Source organism: Hetaerina americana, unplaced genomic scaffold (assembly GCF_022747635.1).
Source record: "Hetaerina americana unplaced genomic scaffold, ioHetAmer1.1.p SCAF_26, whole genome shotgun sequence".
In the NCBI taxonomy this organism is placed as follows: domain Eukaryota; kingdom Metazoa; phylum Arthropoda; class Insecta; order Odonata; family Calopterygidae; genus Hetaerina; species Hetaerina americana.
This window is the reverse complement of record NW_027286830.1, coordinates 1902334-1929789: the sequence shown is the minus strand read 5'-3', so window position 1 is coordinate 1929789 and position 27456 is coordinate 1902334. Positions and strand designations below refer to the sequence as shown.

Sequence of the window (27456 nt, the reverse complement as noted above, 5' to 3'; positions counted from 1 at the left end):
ACCGACCTTCGGGTTGATTACTGTTTCTATGGTTTTATAATTTAAATGGGAAAAAGAGAACATAATCTTTCTTTCGTCAGATCCATTTATGACAAGAGAATATTATACAAATATAAATTTATAGCGCCAGAGTATATTTATGTACACGCATCAGTGCATATGTATAGTTATACATTGGAGACTGATGCCTAAACACCCTCTGCTAAATACCCGTGGAGAGGCATAGGGGTACTGCGTGGATTTGAATGGAATCTAGTGCTTAAAAAAAGATTGATCGTAACATTACATCAAGGTTCAATGGGATCGCTCTCACGCGTAAGTAATTATTGCGCCCACCAAACATGGGCAATCGGAATTTCTTTCATAGCCGAATTGGGAGTCATCACAGAAAATTTAATTTGTGTATTTTAATTATTGAAAAGGTTTTAATTGAATGGATTAAATCATCATGCTCGGGAAAATATTCACTATCGACATTATTTTCATTTGCCAATTGGGCCAAGAATATAATTGCGTGTACGTACAATTAGATTGGAATATTCTCAGTCTATAGATTTCGATGATTTTTTAAATAATATATAATCGGAAGGAATCGCATTATGATCGTAAAAATTATAAATATCTTTGATATTAATTCATATCATGGGTTACCTTTTTGTTTCCACATCTCTTCCCTAGGCTCTTTGCACATCCAGGGGCATAATGTTGACCCTAAGGGTATACGTATATAGCATGTGTGGAGATATATCACCGCAGTTATCAACCCAAAGGTCAGTTTGATAGGAAAGGGTAGAGCTCACTAAGAACTAAGCCCAACGGAGTGTGTAATTCCACACATCGGAGTAGGGAGTCCAGTTCCTTTGCCTATGACGCCTATGGTTTCCCAGCAAGATCTGGTAGCCAAAAAATCACACAGCTTGGGTTAAGCTAAGGGTGCCCAGAGACATCCCTATGTATTGAATCTGAGCCCCTGGCTCAGCAGTTCAAGGCTCTACCCTCTGGACTATCACGTCCCCTGTAGGGATACATATTTACTGAATAAAAGGACAGAATGGAGGATAAATAGTTCGCAGTTGAATCATAAAATATTGCGCGGCCTTTTCATGTGAAAGTTCCTGTTAGGCGTATTAATGTGTATTATAATTCTCACAACCTTTTTCCCTGTTGAGCAAAGGTTCAAATTATGTAATTATGTGTCACAGTACAAACATTTACCCTGTATGAGGGTTGGGGGGTGGGGACGCGCCTCCTTTTTCGTTAAATCCCCTTCTTGCCTACTTCACGCACGGTTTCCAAGAAGAAAATTTCCCATGCCTATCACTGTGTATTTTAATACGATAATCCGCGCCGGAGGAGCGAGGGCAAACATTACCTCTGGCATACGGTTCATCACTGTTAGCAAGTTTTCTGAGTTAATTTCCTGGAAGTTCATTATACGCCATATAAATAGTAGTAGCCACACAAAGTTAAAGTTAAGTTTCATTGTTTGAGCGTAGAATCATCTTATTTCCTACGGAGGTGTGCTAATTATTAGGTACACTGTGGGAAGTTAAGCGATGAACTTAAGACTAACTACGACGTCGCACAACATGTCGCTTCCCCTTTGGGATTCCGATAGGTATTGGGCGTTAAGGTCATCTACTTTCATTCTAGGCTGGGGTTTTAACTGCGTTCGCCGTAACACCTCAAGGAAGTACGGTTTATCTTACAATCGTGAGATGACGTAGAACTCAGTTGCAGTCGTTTCATTCGATGCAATCAGATTCATTTGCCTTTTACGACTTTTGGTTAAATGGAGATCCCTTTCCTGGTAATTACAACACAGGTCATCCACCTCAAATGTCAATGCATAGGGAGTTTTTCATATTTTGCGTCTGTCTGTTGTGTAGAAAATCTATTCAATATTTTTTTTTAATTCGCCAAAATTAACCATGCACCCTGGATGAAGAAATCACATCCATGCAAAACGATAAATAATCATGAATCTACATCCATTCAATACCACATCTATTAAAAAACCCCGCCATACGCCAAAAAGGCGTATGGCGGGGGGTGTTAAAGCACCAGCTATACACGCAGAATGGCTCACAAATTCATTATTATATATTTTGGTTGGTTAGCTAAAATACAAAAACACTCGGGAACATATGCACACGTGTGTGAGTGTATATATATTATAAATTCCCACATTGTCCCTCGGTTTCGTTTAAACGCCCGTCGAACTTGTGAGACATCTTCAAGTCGTCAAAACCACCGGCGAGCACCCCCGTCTCTTCTCCGCCCCTGTCCGAACCATGCAACCACCCACTCTTCAAATGCTGCCACCTTCTAAGAATGCTGCCACCTCCACCTCCCTTTCTACTATCTCCCAACCCGACGCCACCTGCACCTCAAAAAACATTATATATCGCCTCTCCTGTAACTTCTGCCCTACCTTCTACGTGGGCGAATGCACGACCACCCTTTCCCTCCGCATGAATGACAACCGCCATTGCACCAAATCTCCTACCTTCCTTAATTATTGAATCCCTACACACACTGCTTCCCACAACCAATTTTTGATGACTGCTTCTCCGTTTCGTTGATTGAAACCCTTCCCAAATCTGCAAGTAGCATAGAGGTGAGAGCTAGCGAGATGGCGCATATCTGGGTGTTCCAGTCATTTATACCCCCCGGACTGAACCAATCCCACTGAATACATCCAATAGCTGCCTACATATCCCCTCCCACCCCTTTCCCATTTCCTATTGACCCCTTACCTCTTCTTCCCTCACCCTTCCCGTCTTTTTATATTTGTACATATACAAATATATGATATACAAAAACACACGCGTATATGTATATATATATATATATATATATATATATATATATATATACATATATATATACATATATATATATATACATATATATATATATATATATATATATATACACATATATATATACATATATATATATATATATATATACATATAGGATAGGGATGTTGGACGGGATGAAGGGAGAGGAAAGTACTCAGAGCTGAAGCGGGACCTGATGTAGAGTAGGATGTTGTCTTTTGCTAGGGGTCACAAATTATTTAATTAGTAATTACGTCCATCCAAAAACCTACCTTAACCGGTAGATTACCTAATAATAATATATATATATATATATATATATATATATATATATATATATATATATATATATATATATATATATATATATATATACACACATTCAAACACGAAATCCCGCCAAACGGCGAATAAATACTCATACATATAGAAACAGATATAAGGAAAAGGGATAGGAACACATATAATGGACGAACACAATAAAGGTGGGGAAGGCGGAATCGAACGGATCACAAGAGTAAAAATATTTCCTTATATATATATATATATATAATTCATTAATTGTTGTGCTTGACTAAATCATTTAATTGTGTTATTTGAGTTAAAAGTTAAATTTTTCAGTTACTTGGGTTCGATATTGTAATAATTACGTATCGTGCCAGTTAAGAACGAGTACTGATAATTTTCTGTGATAGTGTCTCTCTTATTTTATCCCCGTAATTAAAATTACCCAGGTAATTTGGTGCCAAAATAATTACCTCCCTGTCGCCAGAAAACTCAGGTGCACTGTAACGTTCTAAAAGTCTAAATATTGCCTGCTCTCTTCGAGAATTAAGACATTCCCGACCGAATTCCTCCGACATACCCGTCACGCTTACTCTCTTCTCGTAGCAATATTTTACGAACCCAATCCGATTTTCTCCGAACCCTATCAAACTGTTAAATTACCGTTTCCTTTCATGGGCCCAAGATACTTGCCACGTATTCCAAATTAAAGTGAAGTAACATCTCTCTCTTACTTTCCTATTACGTTTCCCTACAACCAGTTTAAGTAAGCCAAACTTTTTTGCTGACCCACGCATTCTTCTAACTCGTGCCCACTAAAACTGATAGTAAGCCCTGTCTTTCAAATAGTATTAGTCAACCCCAGCAATTTTATCCACCAAAGGTATTTTTATCAAGCAATATCAGTCAAACGTGAAATTCTTCACGAACACAATTTTACCAGTCCCATTCCTCCCAAATGACGTAAATCGGCGTACATATATTCATGTTTCATATGGTTTGGAATCTGCCGGAAGAAGGATTAAATAAGCGAATATATTTTATGCGGCTGTGAGATAGCATTGTGAATCGAAACCGAGTAAGGTTGATCAAGAGCATGGCGCTGGCCACCTCCCTCACAGCTATTCTCACGCGAGGCAATGATACCAGCTTAAATACATAAGACAGATTCCAAGACGCGGCCACCAAAAATACATAAGGCAACCGGCTACGGATTGAAGTCCACACCGAAGAAAATGCTCAACCAAACTAATCGACGAACGAATAGCTTTATCATTTTCAAAGTTTCTCATTCCTCTACGTGATCTTTGCCGCCCTACGCAACAGCCTTTCTCCACCATTAGACTCAAATGTTCGATAAAATTCCCGAGAATATCCTATAAATTTCGGAAAACGGATATTTTTTAAGTTAGTGCTTTTCAGCTGGTCATTTTGATAAAACTCAAAATTATGAATTCTTTCGCTCCCACCCTATATTGTCCCGCATCAGCCTCCTTAATATTGAGAAATTTATCTCGATTCTGACTTATTGACCCTAACGGCCCTAGCCGACCGTCGAAATGACCGAATAAGATGACCTCGACCGTTACTGAGAGGCGCGTGTGCAATAAACAGCAGACACAGACGTGTACGACACGGACCGTGCGTTCACAGCCCCGAAATAGATTTGAATCTTGCATTGCACCATGTCGCTAATGCCCTCTTTCACCCTGGAGCAAAGGAGTGCTCTCCCCAACTCACCAAGAGCGCGCAATGCAATTATTTACGAAGATTCCATGCTGCATTAAACTTATTTCAAATGTGCCAATCGTGAGATTATGCTTTTGACTATGAAGAAATAAGGCTCCGTTCTACACGGACAGAAAACATCACGTTAATATCGGAAAGCCCGAGCTGGATGCCACAGGAAGCCGTAAGGTTACATGCAAATCTCGAACTCTCATGTGTGATATTAACGCTCCAACTTGAATTCTAGTCCGTCATTACATCGGTTGGTGGGACTGTCAAATGAATCGTCAGGGGAAAATGACTGCCAAACGGATCCATGCAATCAATCATTTTCCCTCGCACAATTCATAATCACCACAGTAGAGAACATCACGTAAGACAATTCGAACTTTGCGATAATGAAAACGGGTATAATGACCAATCTTCCTAACGGCCGCTGACCTAACACTCCCTGCCACAAGATCTCTTTTGCGGCTTACAGGACAATGTTTAAACGAAGATTATCAAAGAGAATGACGAAAATATGAAGTCAAAGACTCGTTTTTCTACCAATACACTTCGCGACTGCAGCACAAACGATTAACGTCCACGGAGGCTTTGAGTGGCATCGCGTGCGCCCAGATGAATAGTACGCCCCCGCACAAAAGGACAAAGCAATTTTAAATATCACCGAGTAAGTTGTCCGAAAGTATGATAAGAAGGTATTTTCACGGAAGAAAAGTAGTCGATGGCCGGAGGCTTTTCGAAAATGCGATAAAGTCACAGTTTTTCAATGAGGTCCAACATGTGTTGTCAGAAAGAAGTTCGCGAAATTCACTCTCCTCGAGGCCCCCGTGACGGTGGCCTGCGGATGGCACCTGCGTCTCCGGGCGCTTATCGGGACCCTCCACGTGGAAGGGGACCTCAAGAGACCCAGTGCGAAAGAAGGTTGGTCAACTTTTGCGATAACTTGGAGGTTTGGGGGATAAGGAGGCGGAAAATATTTCCCATTGCGCGACTTCGAAAGTGCGACGAATTTTATCATATTTCCTCCTTCACGGCAGGCGAAATTGCAGACATCCCTGACGGTTCTCGGAACGCTCGCGTTACTTCGAAAGAGTCGGCGGGGATTATTGAAGAAACTCGATCGCACAGTTTCCGGGGAAACGAGGAGGAAACTCGAGAAGAAAACGAGAGGGGAGTGTACGCAACTCTAAGAGGGACCTTTCGACGCAAGGGCCGGGAGGGATTGATTAATTACGTGGGGAAAAACGGGTCACGGTGCAAGCGCGCGGAACCGGTTTGGCCGGGCGCCTCGTGGAGGCGAGGCGAGGAGGTAGAAGTAACAATGAATGATAAGGGGATATTTCGAAGGTTTCTTGTAATAGGGCTAGGGAATGTCAGAAATTCAATCTGAACTGAGAATTACCCCCAGCCTTCCAGGTCGGCAAGGGGGAATTCGACGAAGGCCAAGGTGAAGTGCTGTGGATCGTGGCCGATTAAGGACGCGGGTGATATTTTAATCACGTTTCCCAGAATGTTGAGTTTTTTATCACCGTTGAAATAGCTAAAAAAAAAGTAGAGCCGCGTTTCCGCGTTAGTATGGTATTTTCTTCTGCATAAATACTTCCCTTCGGCGTGTCGTAGATAAGTCAGCAAATATACCGCTAACAATGGCTAGTACGAAAGTAAGAGTTACATCAGCGGAATTTTTCCTCCCGATCCAATCCTCTGCATTTACTTAGACGGCATGGTCACCCAGCGGGAAGAGTATGCAGTTACTTTCAGTAGGGTTCAGGGTTCAAATCCCGGTGATATCTCTACGCACCCACAGTCTCGCCCAATGTGCCTTTTTTCTGGGCGCCAAATATTCCATGGACAATGCAGGTGGCTAGGAGAAAGGATTTACCCTCCCTACTTTTCCATTAGAATTTCACATAACTTGGGTGTATTGCTACTTATAGTAGACACTGTGGATTTAGTTTGATTGCCTCATTAATATGATCGTAATGGTGTCATAAACAAACCACAAAACAGGTCACCTTATGGATGTAGTCGAAACTCAATTTGTTAAATTTCATGTTCATATAATGACAACTAATTAACAATGACAACGGAGTGTATTTCCGCTATTACGTAATTGAAACGAAATTTAAATAAAAGTAAGTCAATTTAATGAATTAAACCTTCATGTTCATCAACTTAATAAACCGGTTGTAACCGAAGAATGGTAAGCCGCACATTAACTATATCACTAAGGCGGGCAATCAATCTAAAGCGAATGCTTCTCGATAAGAGTCCAAGGTGTAGAAAATACACATAAATAGATTACACTTGAGAGGTTCACATGAAATAAAGAGTAAACTTTGGAACCTAAGCACCTTGGTTACATGGATTTATAAAATTCTTGTATGTGATTCCTAGTGACATATTACTGATATTAGTTAACTATACGATGGTTCGCTATTGAAATTTACGTCTAATCATTCTCTGAATAATCAACATATCTCGATATGGTCTATTCTCTAATAAAGGCACCAGCTTTGTATTTTCTGTATTTTGCAAAGGTCTCGGCACAACGCTTCTCATTACCTTCTCTTTATCGCACCTATTAGAACTCTTGTGCCACGAGTTTGCGAAAAGGCACGCGAATATGCTAAAAGATGCCGTGATTGTCAAAATGTGTGGCAAGGATCAGGATGGAGTTTTCAGTATGGATTGGGATGAAAGGCACAGTCATGCGTTATCATTTTACTTACATTTAATACAAAGGTCATCGTGGGAAAGGAATAAATCAAGATAAATGGTCATAAGTCATCGATTGAACGAAAAATATTGCGAATTCAATGTGAATCGTGAAGATTAATTGACTTGAATATGGAAAGACGTTGCCAATGACTATAGAAAGAGGAAGTTCGCCGAAACTTTCATTTCTTCAACGCCAGTCCCGGCGTACTTACCTTTTCAATTCTCTTCCCATTTTCAACAACCAAGATTTTTAAAAAAAGTACCGAGGCTCGGATTCCTGTTAACCAGGTTTATGCTAGCCAATTTTTTTTTAGAAATGTCGATTGAGCGCCTGAACGCTTTCCCGCCAGTTCTTTACTTCTCCCCAACTTCCTCCTTCGTTCGGAGACCACTGATGCACAACTGTGGTTTCCATTGAAGTGGCTCGCGATGCCGCGGGCGGAAAAGTTAGCCAATCACGAAAAAATAAGACGGCAATGATCACCGACGGAAGTGTTAGGGCGACCAGTGCAAAAGCACCGTAGTTTGATTCTGTAGTGGAACACACAGTCTTCCTGTGAAACGGAACTGATGGTAATCGAATGGCTGATCTCTCCTAGAGGGCTTGGAGAGATCAGTCATTTCAATATGCATACACAATTCGGTACTTAACTGGTGCTACCGAAAAAACTCTACAAGAAAGTGAAGCATGTATTTTATAAAACTTCCCTTTAAAAAATTATGAAGGTCAACGGACTTACACTTACCCACAAACTTGAGGGATATCCGTGAATTTTGACGAGCGTAGCTGTTGGGTTCACCTCCTTCCACATTATGATTTAATATCAGCAGTAATCCCTATTACTCTTACGTTTAAAAATGCTTCTATATCTTTTACGAAAGTTGTAACCATTACCTTAAAGCTCACCCCTGGTTAGTCACCTGATTTTTCCACCTCAAATATTGTCCAAGCAAACGAAGATATTGCGATACCGTCGGAAAATGAATGAAGGCAGTAGGAGGCTCGCAAATCGGAGAACGCCTTCTTCTCTCAAATATTTACACTTTCAGCAAAAAAAGGTACGATTTTTCAAATCGATCAAGTCTTAACGTTTACAGCGAAATTGATACCATGTGCGTGCAGTCTCATTACGGGGTGTGTTAAATTTATCCTTGACCGGATATTTTCAAAGATGAAATCATTAAGGCCCGTCCATGTAGGGAGATTGGACCGGCTCGGATAAAATAAAAGGTATAGGCCCCAGTATGGAAAGATGAAAATGCGTACTCACCCATCCCTCGCACAATTCACGACTCGCAATTTCTGCTACGGAACAATCATATTTACCATAATTATGTAATACAGGATGACGTCCCTGTACCCCAATGCCAATTCACTTGTGTACTCACCGAATATAGAGAGATAGATTGCAGAGATAGGATTCAAGTGAAGATTTTTTTATATTATTTGGTCTCGCTTTCTCGAACTCAAATTCGGATATCAAAACTTAAATACTGCTATAGAAGTATATATGTGTAGTAGAGGCGACAGCAACAGTACCAAGAGCCACTGAAAACAAATGCAAAGGGAAATTTTTCATATATTTCAAAATGTTACGTATTGTATCTATTTTCAGGCTTTTCAGCTAGCACAGTGATACATGTATTTAAGTGGAAATTGGTACGCATGCAATCGTATTAAATGGAAGCATTCACCGTAGATACTTTTCCCGCCTTTTAAAAACTTAATTTTGTCCAATTCAGAGACAATAAAAATACGAATTTATATTTCCATATAGTGTATCCCTAGGAATTTTACAGAATGCCTTGACTTCCTTCATTGAATCTTACTCATTTAGTCATTCCATGACGTTTTTTTGGTCTTGAAAGGATATGATTTCAGTTTATGGCCGTGTTTAACACAAATGGACTTATGTAAGAAGGAATTTTACGAAATGTTTCTATTAACGATAAAAATAAAGCATAAAATTGATATTTCAAATCTCAGTTTAACATAACAAAGTAAATCCTATTAGAAGAACGTGTGACCTCGTAAAAAAACAATTTCGCTTTCTAAGTTCAGGCAAATGCCATTTTTAAGTTGCCATCAGGGAGAGACTTAAGACTTCATCCATATTGAATTTAATTTGCTTCCGCATGAAACCAAATTAAAATATGTATTCCTCATGGAAAAAGGTGGTACAGAAAATTTCGCGCAACTCTGTGTCGAAACCAGAGTGAATTCACTATAAAAAAGTTTCCCCGCAAGATCTCGGGATGGAGGGGGAAATAATTGAAAATTCATATTGATACGTTGGAATGTGGTGTTTCTTCTATGGTAACATTCAGTGAAGTCAAAATTGGGAATTCGCGTGGAATGACGTGTGTACTAGCCAAGCGCGTGAAACATTCCGCGGTAAACCGAAAATGCCCGGTTTCTTATTCAAACTTCGGACGCCCTCCGCTTTTCCCATGATGTGTGACATTTAGGGAACCAGATATTTCCACTCTGGCGACAAAAGGAAATGCAATGGGCACATAATTTAATTTATGAATTTCACAAGGTTCAAACTTTCAAGGTTCAAAGTACAAACTTACTGTGAAATGAGATTTTCCTATTGCCACATTCAGGAGGAAGTCACAGAGGTCATGTCCTCCCTAAAACCGGTTTACTACCCTTGCTTTGTCTCATATTCATAGGGACAGTGAGTTTGAGATCAATGCAGTCAATAATCTACATATTTGCAAAGAGAACACATGATAGCTAGATTTTGTTGTTGTTAAATAAATTCCTGGAATTAGCTTCATCGATTAAATCAGTCTTTCGGATGATTACTTTGGTTTGTTTGGGGTGCTGGTACCAACTCCTTTGACCAGTGACCTCCAGAGTCGATTCTTATACGACCGAACACAAGCACAGGGGGACAGTTGGAAAGGAAAGTGAAGTGGGCTCGCTAGGCGGGTGGAATGGGAGACTGGAACCACAGTAACTGAGGCGTCACGATGGATTATCTTGGCTTGGGCCCAACGTCTCATATTCGGAACACTTTTTTTTTGACTGATTCAAATAAACACCCAAATGTGCCTTTGCGGTGGACTTTTTTTAAATTGAATATAACAACAAAGACAATCACAAACACTAAATCCCTGATTGAGAAAAACCAATGTGGACCGGGAATTTAGCCCATAACCATTGGAACAGCAGGGGAGGACCGCGGCCACGGGTCAACGGAACATTCGAGCGACCACGGGTCAACTAAAATAAAGAACATTCGATCGACCCTCCAGGATCCGATGCGGCCAACAGAATGCTGGCTCGACCAGGAAGCCGATTTTCGCGCATGCTGGAGAGGTCACGCAGGGTAATTCGAATTTATGGCCACGTGTCGAGCACCAATGCACACAAACTGAAGGCTCGAAGCACGAAGTTCGAAGGGGAACTTGGAAAACCAGACCAAACGGAAGTGTAGGATTCGGCCGGCCGTGAAGGCAACGGCGTGTTAGCCGCTCGAAGGGAGTGAGTGGCAACGGAGCGAAAGCTTCCAATAACAAGTCTCCACTATCCTCGAGGCTTCCCCGAAAGTTCTGAAATCCGGAAAATCAAACACATTGGGTTTAATTTGAGGTGTCCAGAGGCACTGTCTCGGATATAACCCTTGAACCCTTGGGCCAACAGCCAACATTTCGTGACCACAAGGCTAGCAAGCACCTAACCAGCAGATAGCGATACTTGACCACATCCTTTGGTCCGTTTATAAAAATAAAACATCCCATTTCAAATTGTAACTCATTTCCAAGTAAATTGAGAAATTTATTTCCTTGCTTAGCTGCACCCGCTTGTTCCCCAGTTGGTATGCTCCTGAAGATGTATTAAAAGAAATAAGACATTGAGTTGAACAATAAAATGAATACAAATTAGCCACCCGAAAACACGAACATGGTTTAGAATGGGCAAAAATTTAATTAACTCGCACAAAATTCGGTTATCTTTATAATATGATGTCCGAATCTGAGAACCTTATTTTTTACTGCTTACAACAACGTGTAAGATAACTATTTATTCATTTCCCGCTCCACTGAATTTTCATCACCCAGTTGCATCTGTATTCTAAATGTATACATAATTTAAGCCTCGCTGAACAAAATCCAAGCTAGACAGTACACTAACCTGTCCTTTAACTCCGCCTGCATTGTATGTCCTTCCATTCGGTCCTACATGGCTATCCTTTACCTCATCAAACCTTGTCTTGACTTATGTCCTCCCCTATTTTAGAGTCTTCAGCATTCCATCGTCAATCAAAATGCTTCGTAACCATCTTTCTTGCCTTCTCTGGATTTCTTCCAACAACCTTTTCTTCTTCCACGCCATACCTAGTACTTCGTTTGTTTTCCTTTTGGACCATTAAACCTATGCCATCCTTCTCCACATCCGCATCTCGAAAAGCCTCAAAGAAGCGCCTTACTTTTACTCTTACTTATAATCTTACTTCAATAACCAAGTTTCGAGCCGTACAAAATCACGTTCCATTTTAAAGTTTTCACAAATCTGTTCTTAACATCCTTGCTCAACGTCCTAATATCAATCCCCTACTCCTCGTGAAAGCTTCTAATAAGATGAGAACTATTATTGCAATTAGCATTACAGGTAAACTATCCCAAGGGAAATATTTTGGTTGGTCCCTTCGTTCTACTTCATTTTCTTCCTGAAACCCTTCCTCGAGCCCATGCCGCCAAAAGTCCATCTTATCCTCCTCTTACTTCCAACACAATATATATATATATATATATATATATATATATATATATATATATATATATATATATATATATATCACTGCTTCACAGCATTTCATCTACTTATTTGTTCTTCTTCTCTCGAGTTTCCAAAAAAACTTCATCTCTTCCTCAACCACACCTCAATATAACCTCCTATAACGTCATGCTAATTCCTGCGTTTGTTTCTCAAATACCATCATCTCTAAAACCCCGGCTCTGCTCCAATCCTCTTCCCCTAGGGCCAGGTTTAGGCCCATACTATGTTTTCAATGATATTTTTCGAGTGTTTACGTACTTAAGGATCTCGATCATAAACTCTTTCCCCTTTGAAAATGGTTTCTTTTTCCGAAAAATTCTTCTACCTATCTCCTTTCTAAGGGGCCCATTACTTTCACAATATTTTCCAAATACTCTTCAACCAGTTCAAATGTATTCACTCGGATTTAAGTGCCCAACGAGCTCCGGCTGAAATGCCCAACAGCTCACATTAGGAGTTGTTGAACGACTACGATCGCAAGCGTCTTCATTTAGCCGCGTTCGAGCGTGACCCTTCATGTTTCTCGATTATCTATATCTTTCGCATTCACATGGTTTCACTCCATCCCATATCCCTCCCACATTGATCCTGAAATAAGCTTAGAAATGACTGAAATCTGTTGACTAGGACGTCTGACTAAAGGGTAACGAGAAAAAAAATATTTTCATATCCCTCAACGTTAATAATGCAGGAAACTCCTTAGCCAAGTATGGTGCGCAGTCGCTAGTTGGGCGCGACCGACTCGATTATTAGAGTATTCGAGTTCTGATCTCGGCGAAGTGAATTTATTTTCTCATGTCTTCATTATCCCTCTCGTGTGCAGGTGCCCTTCTTTGCTTCACTTTATTTTAAATCTTTGCGTTACCTGTTCATACTCGCCACTCGTCCTCTTGACTTAAGACACACTGGTGGATTTTGCGCAAGAACTAACGAGAAAAAATCATTTTCAAATGGAAGGACATCAACTACCCTTCCCTGCGAATACATAAATGACTTGCATTCAAACGTGATATGCGCTATGGTAAATAACCATTATGTACCCATACATCTGTTCAACATATGCCAGAGTGAAAATGAATACTTACGGACTAACAAGCTAACAGGGTGTGGTGGGCAAATTCAGAAACCCGGACACAATTTGCATATTTAATTAGAAAAACATCACCAACGCCAATAAATTGAGTCCCTCGCGTACCCATTTTTATTAACTCGGCTTCAAACCTACATGAGTAACAATTTCAAACTGGAAAAAATTATTGTGAGACTGTAGTATTACAAATACAAAAATAATAGAGGCTATAAGAGAGTAATAGGTACGTGCATTACAAAACGAATAAAATTTTTTAGAAAGATAATAATAATTAATGTAACCTGATAGTAAGCGTAAATTGATTCAAATAGTCTCAATTCATTATTAAAATCTCGGGAATCCCTTTGATTTGTTTTGGATAGCCAGAATAAAGCGAGTGACACAAGCCTATTTCAAAATTCTTTCGAACCTGCGTTAAACATGTCCACACTTCCATCGTCCTTGGAAGCAAAACTGCGGCCCAAGAATCAACGCAATATTTCAGCGGCAAGTTTGCGAAATTCGGGGCAAATTTTTGTGGCCCACGCCGATGGGCGATAAAAAACATCTATAATAAATCAGCCATCTGTGGCTCCGGGTATTCCCCGTCACCTTCGATTCTGCGTGAGTTGGACAGGTAGATTCGATACCTAGAGATGCAAATTAAAGGAAAGGCGTTGCCACGAAATCAATGAATAAGACTGGCATTCCATGTCTGTTGAATGAAGAGCTGCGTTCACTAGTGGAGTTAAGTTTTCCTGAAAAGGGTTATTGCTTTCCGGCTAAAGGGGATAATTAAGTGTGGCTCCCTGGACATTCTGCTCCTAACCAGCCGAAAAGTCACCGGGTTCATGTTTACCTGGACCTTTCATTTGCGCATTTTTCGTTACGCTGAGGGAACTGATGGGTAATTAAAGGTAATTGTAGTAGTAGTAGTTTTTAGGGGAGGCGACCGACAGCTAAGGTCATTTGCGCCACAGGGGAAGGACAGGAAAGGGTGAAGGGAGGAGAGAAACCCGGCGTCGGCATTAGCCTACTCTTTACGAAAGGCGCCAAGGGGTCCGCAGCTTAACGTCCCATCCGACGGACGCCGTACTCACTCAAAGTGCCCTCCACAAAGCACCTCAAGTAGGGATCGAGATACCTCTGAAAAATATTCAACACCGCCGGGATTTGAACCCGCGCCCTCAGGGTGGGAAGCCAGTACTAACGCCCCCGCACCATCTCGATCCCCTTCAAGGTAATTGACTAGTGATCAGTTCCCCTATGGAAACAAATCTTCGAGCTCGTTCGCGAGTCGTAAAAATTATTAATTTTTCACTGAATGCTCCCGAAGATTTTTATCAGTCGACATTTTCGGACAACGTGCTCTGTGTCACAAAAGAGCGTCTGGGGGGTCTCATCAGCCTACGATAGCGGATGAACCAATTCATGCCCAAGTTAAAATATGCCGATTGAAATAGTAATAAATTAAACAAAAATTGACAATATTTGAGATTGATCCATTCGCTGCAGTGCTTATATTGAATTCTGTTTCAAGGCCCGAGAAACGAACAGGTTGACGGGTTCCGATGATGACACCCTGTCGCTACGTGTTTAAGAAAGGTAACTTGGCTTCAAGGCTTATTTCTCCTCCCCGTCAACCTCGCCTTGAGACGTCGTGTGCGCGGAGTTCACCATGGGGAATCTTGTTTAATATTTTCCAGGAGAGGATACGCCGCATCTTGGCCATCGTGGTGTCTGTGCTGCTGTGCCTGTCCGCGGCCGTCCTTGTGGTCGTCGGAATGCAGTCCATCACTGCCCTCGCAGCCGTCTTCACCCTCTTCGCCCTCTCAATCGTCTTCGTCCTGGGTGTCATGGGCATCGGGAGGGCGTGTTGCTGCTCGGCGTGCGACGGGCCCATCAAGAGGAGTTTCTGGTTCTTGGGACCTTCCAACGTGTCACTAGTCACTAACTCCATGAGGGGATCCACCAGGGATAGCAGCATAGTCGAGGTAGGCCCCCACATGACTGGCATCTTCGTTGAACCTTCCCCTCACTTACCCCACCGCACGCCCTCGCGGCAACCCATGCGGTAACTTGTAGATGTTATTACAATATACACGTGGGAGGATTATGATTTGAACCGATAGATTTCATATTTAGACACTAATCTCAATGAAAAATATCTCTGCCGTAAATGAGTTCGGACCATCTGAATTTCTTCATCAATGGAGAGTCTCGTTGACAAATTCCAAAGAAACTGCGGGAGATGCCGCAACAGTAACTTTTAACGGAGTCATCCGCTAATGTGCATTTCAATGCAACAATTTCAGAGTGTAAAAATCATTCGCCTTGACACATTAGCGGATGACTCCGTTAAAAGTTACTGTTGCGGCATCTCCCGCAGTTTCTTTGGAATTTGTCAAAGTGAAAACACCATAAGTGTTTAAAGTTGGCTTTAACCTCGTGGACTGTGGCGCCTCGCGCACGACTACGAATGCCTGTGACATTGTATGTACGGTATTTCGTCACAACATCTTGTTCCTTTAAAAGCCCCAAAAATTTCAGAGTTTAAGAGGACGCCTCGGTAGCTTAAGTGGCTAAAGCACTCGACCGGATATTGATGGATCTGGGTTCGAATCCCAGTCAAGGCGAATGATTTTTACACTCTGAAATTGCTGCATTGGAGAGTCTCGTTATAGTTCCATAAACATTTCCGTTAAAAATAAAAACACGATTATGATGCTGAGAGGACTTTAGCTCTCGGAGAAAGATAAGCTCCCGTCTCACACTTTCAAGCAAAAGAGCGAATGCGAAGTTAGTCGGTCTTAAACTCTGCCAATGAAGCGGTTATATAATTCCAGTCATTTCATACAGTTAACTAAGGAAATTTCTTGCCTGCTTTGCCGACCGTTGACCTCTGCTTTCGTAATCTGCTTATAATTCATTCAAAATTATGTCAATTTGTAATTAATAGAACATTCATTACCCTTCACTGCTAATGCAACTGATAGTAAAAGAACTCCTCATGATTATTCTACGAGCCGCTGCAATGAAAAATGTAACTGTGAGTCTTCAACGTATCCGCGCCTTCCAAAAATTTCGAAGTAATCTTGAGCCTGGCAAAGGCAAGGGCACCACTCCTGTCTCTAAATGTCCCTCATTTCCTTCCTCCATCCTTTTACGGAAGAACCGACGAACAACATCAATAACGTGCCCTTCGCAACGGCAAAATATGATGCTGAGATGACTGCTGCAACATTGTGACACTTGGAAATTATGATTATGGAAATGTACTCGGAAATGTATCAATAATATTTTCACCTATTCGTAACGAAATGGAAAATGTGTAAAACCCTACTAGTAATATACTAGTATGCGGAGAGGATACTAGTGGAGAACTAGGTATCAATACCAATTTTTATACAAGTAAGTTATCACTAGCAATATTTACACCTGAAAAATACTAAACTTTGGTCATAATCGGTATAGATGGCAGAATTTAAAATTTTTAACTCTTAGGACAGAGGCAAAATCTACTATATTTCACTAAATTACATTACTAAACTACATTACATTAAATTCTTTGGATCAATAATTCATTTTTTATTGAATGATTTGAAACCTAACCTTCCGTTCACGATTTTTTTTCGAGAGCAAACAATTTTCTGGTTCACTAGATATTTCTAGATGATGAAAAAGCGTTGTAAGAGATTTATGACCCCTCAGAAAATTCCCCTCTGTGTACAAATAAAAAAACATATGTTGAATAAAAATAAATGCAGGATTTAAAAAGATAGCGTTCAAAGGTTCCTTGTTGATGATTTTATCTCCAATTGTTAGCCAGTTTAAATCTCAGCGAAAACGTCTAATTAAGTGCCATGGGCCCCCTTTCGTTACTGCTTTACACGAAATTTGTAACCGCTGCAGTTTGTAGTAATATTAGTCTGTTTTGCAATAGCAAGCAGTTAACAGAAAAACTTTTAGTGGCGAAATTATTGCTGCGTTGGCAAAGAACCTAGATGAAATTCAATATTGGAGCGAACTTCGGTATTGCGAATAAAATTTGAAAAATTATATGATTATGAACTATTAGAAAAAGAGTAGAGCCACCCGAACAATAATTACTTACCCGAGCCAAAATAACCAATGTAAACTTTATCGATTCACCTGCATACCTGTAATTCGTCTCTTTCTAAGATAAATCTATGCTGGAAATATGCCGACAAAGTGTCAGATAATATTAATTTCAAGTGTGCAAATGAAATGTGATGAGAAAGTAAAAGAGCAATGTTGTTTTCTCTTACTAGGCCTCGCCAAGAGCAGTCTGCCAGCATAATGAATCTTAGGTCCGTATTATTGGAAAATAAATTTTCTTTTGGTTGACATTAGATGAATTATGGCAAATAAGAGACAGTATGTAGATCAAACAAATGTGATGGTAAAATTTGTAATGGAAGTGGTCGGGTCATCAGAAGGCTGTGTGGCTCGCAGTTTGGCGAAGTCACTCGCATAAAAGTTGACGATCTCACTTATGAGATCATATTGTAAATCCCATCATAATGCCGGAGGAAGATTTTAAAGATAAAAAAATTAAATCAGATCGAGGAGCTTTAAAATATCTTTTTTCCTCGAACGGTGAGGGACCTGAATATTTCCATCGAGGTCACCCAGGAGATAAATTAATAAACTAGATAGCCTTGTTTGCAGCCATTTTTATTTCATTCTCATTGCTAGCTGTTTTTATCGCATGTATAAACTTCTAGTCTTCTAATTCTGTGGTGGATGCAAAGCTGTTTGCCACCCAGCTATTTCCACTGCATACATTAAATAGATTCTCTATTAGTTTTAAACTCAAAATCATATGTTGCGTGCCCTGTAGTTCTTTTATGTCGTGAAAATACCACTCTCATACAAATCACACATTTCAATCCCTTAGTAATCCAAAGTGAAAGATATGCAAAGATTTTGATCTACACGTGGGTACAGTATTATCACTCGTATTTTCTTTGACGTTTTCCTCTTTGCATATGTAATATACATACTAACCACCTCACCTTTTTTTAAATGTTAGTCTACCGTTTAAGGTGAGTTTTTGATGGATATACGGACAAACCACCGCTACATTTCTAACCATCACCTAACAGAACACAACGGTTGATCCCAAAGACAACAAACGTTTTTTTCAACCGCATACTTTCCCTCCACTCCGTCCAACAATTCTTTTCTTTTCATCTCATTTTCCCTTTCCTAATAATCTCCCTCTTATCACAGTCTTCAAAATTCCTTCACCAGGCAAAATGCAAACACTTCCAATGCCTCCAAAACTCAACCAACAGTCCTCACTCCTCCCCTACCATCCTTTGTATATACTTCTTTGTATGTTTTCCTCGGTCCATTTTACCTTTTTCACCTCACCTAGAGAAGAAATTTGATTTTATCTCTTCCTTCCTTATATGTACAGTAACAGCTGCTTTATTACCTATTCATAAATTACCTATCGAGTAGCATTTACCAGCGGTGAACTGATTCATATATATTAAAAACTTATGAAGATTTTCTGAATTTCAAGGTCACATAGTACGAATATTTTCAGCGTAACAGCAAATTTGTCCTCTAATGAAGTGAGGCATTTATCGGAACACACAAAACTTCGTTCTGGAGTCGCTTTTTATGTCGGAGCGCCTTTAAACCCGGCGTCGGCAGCCGGAAAACGCCGCGAGAGTTATTCAATGTGAGGTGATTATTGATTTTCGTTCCGAGCGACGGGAAGAGGGGGGTGGTGGTAGTTATACACTCGCGGACGTGATCACGGCCTTCGTTGCTGAGCACGCCTTGGAGTCGCCGTGAGAAATGCGAAGCGTGACGGCCCGTGCAAGGTGGGAGGTATTCGTGATGCAACGTAACTCCCGACAGGCGTGTCGTCCAATTAGGTTTCACCCCCGGGTGATCCGCGAGGGCGGATGTCGAGAAATGGCAGGCCCCTAAGCGCCTGCAGACATGAGGTTAACCCTCCCACCAAACAACAACAGTTCCCAACGCGAGAGTCATTTCCACCGATGAGGGCAAGGGTGCGATAATGATTCTTCTTTAGGCCGTAGCCAATATCGCTATCCATGACGAGATATTTCTCCTTAGTTCAGTAGGCAGTAGCGGTTTGTGAAAATCTCCAACGGGGAATGGCCATTTCCACGCATGAATATGTTACATTCGAAAATAATCGCACTAATTTAGAATCCGCAACTTACCTTAAGGGTAGTCACACCCATTTTCTGGGGACGCCAAGCATTCAGAACTCGCTTCAGGCATGTGAATGATAGTAATTAATCATTTCCAATTTTATTAGATCCAAAAACACTACCCTATGAGGGGGACGTGGTCCCCACGCCCAAACCGTTTAATCCGCCTCTCTCAGTTAGCGATCTTTCGACCCCACTTCGGTGATTTGTTTTAGTGCCAGGAGTCTCGCTGTGTCGGGTTTCAAAATAATAAATTTGAAGCACGATGATTGAATATTAATGCTTAGCAATCGCGTAAATAACGGTAACGATAGCTCGCGCGCGATAAGTAGAACCATGATAATTACCCTTATAAGTACGTCATATATATTCGTAAACGTAGACATTCAGAGTTGAGGGGTCAGTTCCCAGGGGTAGTCATTAGAGGATGCAACCAATAGCTGACGTCATTTGCGTCATTACGGTTAGGGTGACACTTGGTGGACGTAGAATCTTTAAGGGAATGGAGGAAGAGCGGAGATATAGGCATCGCCGGCATTAGCCTACTCTTAATAAGAGGACTAAAGGGTTCCAAAGCTTAATGTCCCATCCAACAGACGACGTCCTCCACTAGTAGTACTCTCCACAAAGCACCCCAAGCAGTAATCGGGGTACCCTTGAGGAATATCAAGTATGCGGGGAAAATATTTTTTCGGCGACCCTAGCTATGATAAAAAATTATAAATATTTTGTAATTATTCCGATATATTAATGAAAATTTAGCATAATCCTCGAAGTAGAGATTTATTCAGGTCATTTGGTGCATTCCTTCGGTATTTTCACGGGGAACCCCTATAGAGCGGGGCCCGGAGCAAGGCACGTATCTTTGCGCTGCACTGTCATGGGGAGTCTCCTGAGGCATCGCCCCGATTTCAACCCGGAACTCATCAACAGGTAGCCGAACGCTCAATTCACTGGGCTACCGCACCGTGCGGTTTTAAAAACCCACGATCTTTTTTACTGGTGCGACGGATCAATTCAAATGAATGGAGATTTTATGTTGGCCATATGAAAATAGTGTCCTGGCGATTGTGGTTTTTATAGCGTGAACGCCCGCAAAGAGAGGAGGAAGGAAGGAGCCACGACTGTTTCCCCTTCCCCCAAGAATCGATTTTATTACGATATATTCTAGGAAATCTGCGAAACATCAATTCTCTTTTTCATTAAAAAATAATTTACTGTGCCAAAGGAGATTCAGGGGACAACGAACAAGACGAAAACGTAGCTTAAATGAATTTCGAAGCGATTACAAAATATCAAAAGAAATATACCTTAACATCGTAGGAAATATCTGTTGAGTCAGCATGTTGAAGATGCACCTTACTTGATAGAAATAATTGGTTAAATGCCGGCAAATATCATTAGCTTTGATATTATGCAAAATCTTAAAATGTGTTTCATTGCTTTTATTCTCTTTCTCGATCGTACAAACACATCATACATACCCAAAACCAGATTTAGAAGTAGTACAAAATATGAAACACAGTTAGGTAATGTAATTAATGGCTTTCTAAAATCATTCGAAGGTAATTCTCAAGAAAGTGCACTAGTCTTGGATTTCAATTACATTTCAACAATGCTCCACGAGAACAGCACTGATAGTGAGTAAAATTACTCAATGTAATCAATTTCCTGCGAAAATAATAATGATTTTTAAGAACCCAAGTTCAACATATTAATGTCATTTTCAGGCAAGTATACTTGTATACAGGAACCGCATTGTGAATGTATTTTTCAGTGGAAATGGCTAAAGCTAAACTATGTCACTCGCTGTTTGTAATTTTCATCAAGTAAGGCCAAGTGCTAGTAATGAGAAAGGGATTTGCTGTACTTAGCACCTCTATTCCCACTATAAGCAAATAAAATTATGTTTACTGACATGAAGTCAAAATAACCTGAAGTGACATCCGGCGGGTCAATAAAAAAGTCACTAGATTTGTATATATATATATATATATATATATATATATAAATACAATAATATACAAATCTATATATATATTCAAATATTCAGTATATATATATATATATATATATATATATATATATATATATATATATATATATATATATATATATATATATATATATATATATATATTAGGCATTGTCCAGAGTAAGCTGTAATATGGGAATATTTTCCAACAGGACAGTAATATGAAGAGACCTAGAGAGTACATCAGGAAGTGGGTTACTCTTGAACACTTAGGAAAATATTTCGAAATTCCGGAATTTTCAGGTAAAGAAGAGGATTTCATTTGAATCTCGAAAAAGGCAAAGTATTCGACACGAGAGTTGAAATAAATATGAACGACGGCATAGCATAAGATGATGGTGAGTTAATTACCTTAGAACTAGTCAAAAACTTAGTCGTCACAAAAACAAATCTTCCTCGGGAACGCTCATGGAGTAATACGCGGCTCCGACTTAAAGGAACCTTCAATTTAGGGCTTTAAGGTAAATTTAATGACAAATATCGGTTACACACACACACACACGAGGATGATTCGAAAAGTAAGGTCTCCTATTTTTTTTCATGAAAAATAAAATTTATTCTCAACTTTTTGTACATCGTAGGAAAGGCTGAGCATTTAGCTATTTTAGCTACGCGGCGGGAGAAAGTTACGATGCCGGTATTAAAAAACTGCTTACAAGGATGAAAAAAGTGATTTATCGTCAAGCCGACAATGTAGAAAAATAGCTAAATGCCCAATCTTTCCTACGATGTACGCAAAGTTGAGAATAAATTTGATTTTTCATGAAAAAAATAGGCGACCTAACTTTTCGAATCGCCCTCGTACATATAGACCTTTACCTTCTCTTCAGATAAGCAGTCTGACCAGAAGAAGGCCTCAGAGAAGGCCGAAAGTTTAGACTTTCTGGATGTGAATGTCCTTTTACGTGTTCTCTCTTCATATTTTTGTGTTCTATTGTGCCATCCCAATGTTATATATATATATTTCTTTTTTTAATTATTTATTTATTATTATGTGTGTGTTTTGTTCCGCCTTAGTTTGGCCATTTCATTAATTAGGATAATTGGCATGCATTGTGAACCATCAGGTGAGGTATTTATCACAGAATCCAATAAAACTTTTAAACGGTGCGCTGAATTTGCCAAAAATTTGCATGATAAGAAAATAAGGGTAACTGGGTTACTGGAGAAAGTAGGATAACAAGTTCTCTTATCAGGAAGAGTGCAAGTCAGACTAAGCCCTTTAGAAAGGTTGAAGACCCTCGAGTTCAGCTCTTATTCTGAGACAATTATCAAGATTGCACAATATAAATGGATATATTAACACCAAATAAAACTATTAAAAACTTTTTTTAACCATTGAAATAGGCATATTAACGCATAGATGTCAAAAATTGTTAATTTTCGCAAAATTGGTCAATACAAAATTATAGCTACACGCCTCAACGAGTATCACCCTACGTGCATTTTCAATTGAACTATGATTTCTTGATAGTAGATTTGGTAATAAATGAATAGTATATATATTTCATAGTTAGACGCCATTGTCCATTATGCCTTACCGCTGGTCCTCGGAGCAATTCGGAAGTTAAAATAGCTTAGTTACATATTTTAATTTGTGTTGAATTTGTCTTGAAAACAGTGCGCAAAATTCAACAATTACTCCGGTTAATAGAACTTTAAATCCCCACCCCCGAAAGAAATAATCCTGGAAATCCCCTTGATAAATCAACCATACCACTCCCAAAATTTTGAAGAACGTAATCTCAAACGCTTACGAGGAGCTGCGGTGTTACTTCACTCTTTACCAATGCCGCGAAAAACGAATTAGGACATAATTAACGCTATTGGGAAATGCGAATTTAGCGCTCTTTTTATGTGCCGACGAGCATATAGTGAGCGGAACGATTATGCTCGAATGGTTTAATGTTGGAATCACACTTCCCGTTATTCTCCCATTATCTCTCTCTGCTCCTTATTACGCAAAGGGCCATTCAATTAGTAAAATACGGTGGGTATCCTCATTCCCTCTAGACGCCATGAAAAAAAGTCTAACACTAGGAAAGCCACAGCTTCCTGAATATGCAAGTTTCCCGAAACGACATGCCTTCATTAATACGTACAGTGGCTACACGCTTCCCCGGAAAAATTCTTAGCGGACTAAAAATTCTCTTGCCTAATCTCGGAGTGATAAAATGAACTGAAAATTACTTAATTAATTAGGTCCCATGAAATGGAAATGACTCTATTCTTTTCAAGAGCTTCACATCATCATCAACGCAGAAAACGTATTCCGATAGACCTAACCTCATATTAAGTGGAATAGTTTCTTGAATGGCAATTTCACAATTAATTCTCCGTACGAAAATGTATGCGCCACGAAGTTTTCCATCCCACCTCCATGTCCTGATCTCTAGTCATTCTAATTTTTTCCTAAGGCAACTAAATCAATTATGTTCCAATCTCAACTGAAATTCGTCATAAATTATTAATTTTAACCATAAGGATGATTCGAATTCTATCATTATCGCATTTCATTCGTACTAAGAAAAACAGATGAGAATAAAGCCAACGCAACGTTAAAAAAGAAAAGATTGATTCTCAGCTCGATCAATAGGATCGATAGCTTCAATTTAAATTCCTTATCTTTTTTTTTTTTGGATCTCAGATTCAAATGTTAACCCATAAACTGAATTAAAAATTTTGAATGATGCCAATTTGTACGAGATTTTTTTTCCACTCAGTGCTGATTTATTCTTTCAGACGAAAGGAAAATATAATAAGAACAAAAACCATTTGAAGAAATGACAATAGATTAACTAAGACTTTTCCGCAATCTTTGTGAGGGAATTGAATTTCTTCATTTATCATTGTCCCATTAAATCGTGAAAATACCGTGATAGTGCCTTTCTCGAAACGTGAATGTCCTAACTATCTTAATTTTGCCCAAAACCGGAAATTAATCAGTAAGGTTGGCCTCAAATGAAATTCCTGACGGTTGACGACGCCGTTTAAGATCTTAGAATATGTTAAATTAAAAAAAATTGAAAATTATATGCACGGAGAGATAACAATAATGTTTAATCTAGCACACTCACCATTTTATCCCGGGTCTCGATAGTTTTTGGCCCTCTGGGATAAACTAGCAAACACGGACAACTAGACAGAGATATAAACGGAAGAATAATCAGCCCAAGTTTTGCATGAAGTACACTAATTTCGACTTTGACTAATCGGTATACCGAAAGAAATATGTTCCTTCTGCTAGCTGATATAATTTGCAATTGAAAACTTTACAGCTCAGGGAACGCCAAGTTACCTGATAGCACATTAGTCATGTTTAACGTAGAGGTATTTGAACATGGACCATTTTTTTTTCTTTTAGTGCTTCACTGATCACTGACAGAGGAATGATTATTTAAAGCCATACATTCCTTCCTATCCGAAGATATTTTTCTAGCGCCTTCATACCTTTTCCATCTTCATGTGGCTATCTTATTTGTTCCTCGGCCTTCCTCGTTAAAACTTCCCTTCTGTTCTCCCTACTATTGCGCTCGTAATAAATCCATTGTCTCTTGAGCTGTCCCCAATCCATGTTTTTCTCTTCTGTACGGCATTCACAACGCATATTTCCCTCTCGTTCTCCTTTAATATGGCAATAAATACAATTAAAACCACTTAAAAACTAAATGGGAGATAGTATTGCGAAGGATTACCATTCTGCGCATGGGAAATATTTACGTCCTTAATTAAAGTTTGCCTTTCCCTGATTAACGCTCAATTTAACTCCTTAAAAGCATCGAATATCGCTCAAGGTCTGGACAGCAGACCCTGGACCTAAAAAAAATAAGTCTTGCCTAGCACGCCCGCCAGAAACTTCCCTCGACACAAAAGCGGCTGGGTCACGGGGTGAGTAATTAAATGAATTATTCCAGAAACCATAAGGTCGTTTCGACGGATTATACGACTCCTTGAGCTAATGGCGGCTGAGGGAAAGAATGCAAAACCCCGGAGTCGGTAGTGGTGATAAATCAGAATGATAAAAAAAAATCTTGGGGCGCGGTATACAATTAAGGCTGAGCGTTGAAACGAACCGTCCAACCTTCAGCAGCATCAATTCGTTGGTATCGCGGGGGCGAAAGATACTCCTTCCCGTCTATGTAAATAAATCTCTTTCTCCTTTCTGTATGGCCCGGCTAATTCGGTCCCTCCCTCTGGGTCCACCTTATCTCTCTACCCACAGATACCCTACCCACACAGCACGGACCTGCCGTCGTGGGTCAGCGAGCAGAGCATGCAACCTCCGCCGGACTACTTCTCCGTGACCCGTTGCGGGTCTCAGGAGGGCGGGGTCCGGCCGATGCGCCAGGAGACGCCGCCCCCCTCCTACAAGTTCCTCCACGAGGCCGGACTCATACAGGGGGAGCCTTGCGGGGAACCACCCGACGATCCCCCACCGCTCGTCGAAGTCGTCGTGGCCCTCGTCCCCCCCTGCCAGGAGCCCCCCTTGGTCCCCCGGCCCATGCCCGTGGGCGGTGGCGACTCCGTGGGGGATGATGATTCGGTCGAAGAACTAGTGGAGACCGCTCCGCCGATTATCAAGGATGAAGACAAACCCGCCAAAGGAGACAGTTTGCGCTGAGTGGAGAAAGTGACACGCTTCCCTTGACCCAAATAAAACTAGGGGGATATGGTGGGGAGGGGGGGTATATTGCTCCCCTCTATATCTACCTCTCTCTTTCTCTCTGTCTCACACTCATGTGTTTTTGGCAAGACAGCTGTATCGCGAAATCGCGAGACGAGGAGGGGGGTGGGGAAGCGCACTGCTGACTCAGTACATGGGGAAAGAATCCACCCACAAATCATCCCCCCCCCGACAAGCATTATTATGTACTCGTGTAAGCGTACGTGTATATATTTCTCTGTACATACATATGTGTGCAAATTTGTCTGTGATATGGTTCGCAAAGGCCGCTTCGTTTTTTTTTTTTTAATTTTCGTTCCGCGTGAGTCTCTGGGATATGATGAAAAAGTGGACGAGAAAAAGGATCGACTCGCGCCACTCCCCGGCACTTTCGAGAGGAGGACGGGATGAGCCAAGCGGGCGATGGGCGCGCCAACCCCGTTGCGCACGTAACTACTCTTGTCAGTGAGCGAGTGAGCGTCTGTGCACGCGTTCGAGTTAATAACACTTCAATGTGCATCTGGATTGAGAGAGTGAGAGAAGATATGAGTGTGTGTGTGTGTGTGTGTGTGTGCGTGTGCGTGCTCACGCGTCCCGTTTCGAGACTGGGTCGCGTGCATTACGACTCGGGCGCGGAGCAATGCGACGAACACGCTCACGACTGGGTGGCTTTCTTTAATCATCTTGCTTCGGGGGGAGGCGGAGGAGGGGGGAGAGTGAAACTCTCATACACTGTTCTGTTTTAAGTGTTGTTAGTCGGTAAGCTAAGTCACAATAAATTCGTTTTTTTTATTTAATGAATGTCCGCTCTGACTTATTTCTGCATCAATTAATTATATTCCTGCTCAAGGACAAGATTTATGTTTTTTTAGCCTGAAAATATGGCAATGGAAAATTACCATTTTGTTGTTATTTTGAATATGCCGTGTGTCCACAAATTGGATCCTACCAATATTACTTCTGTGACCATGGGAATGGATTGAAAGAATCAAAAGGATGCCGAAGGTAAGTGCGACATTTGGTTGAAATATATATATATATATTATGTATATACATATATAAATATATATATACATATATATATATATAT

The 27456-nt window shown here is 40.4% G+C and overlaps 1 protein-coding gene across 1 annotated transcript in view; it reads left to right on the top strand.

Moving 5' to 3' along the window:
* The window catches only part of LOC139689618 (uncharacterized), a 39588-nt gene extending 12427 nt beyond the window's left edge, over window positions 1-27161 (top strand). Inside the window, exons 3-4 of the mRNA XM_071586789.1 lie at window positions 15154-15441; window positions 25926-27161. Coding sequence (XP_071442890.1) covers window positions 15154-15441; window positions 25926-26324 — 687 coding nt within the window. The 3' untranslated portion in view covers window positions 26325-27161. The remainder of the gene's footprint in view (window positions 1-15153; window positions 15442-25925) is intronic.
* Window positions 27162-27456: the final 295 nt, after the last annotated feature.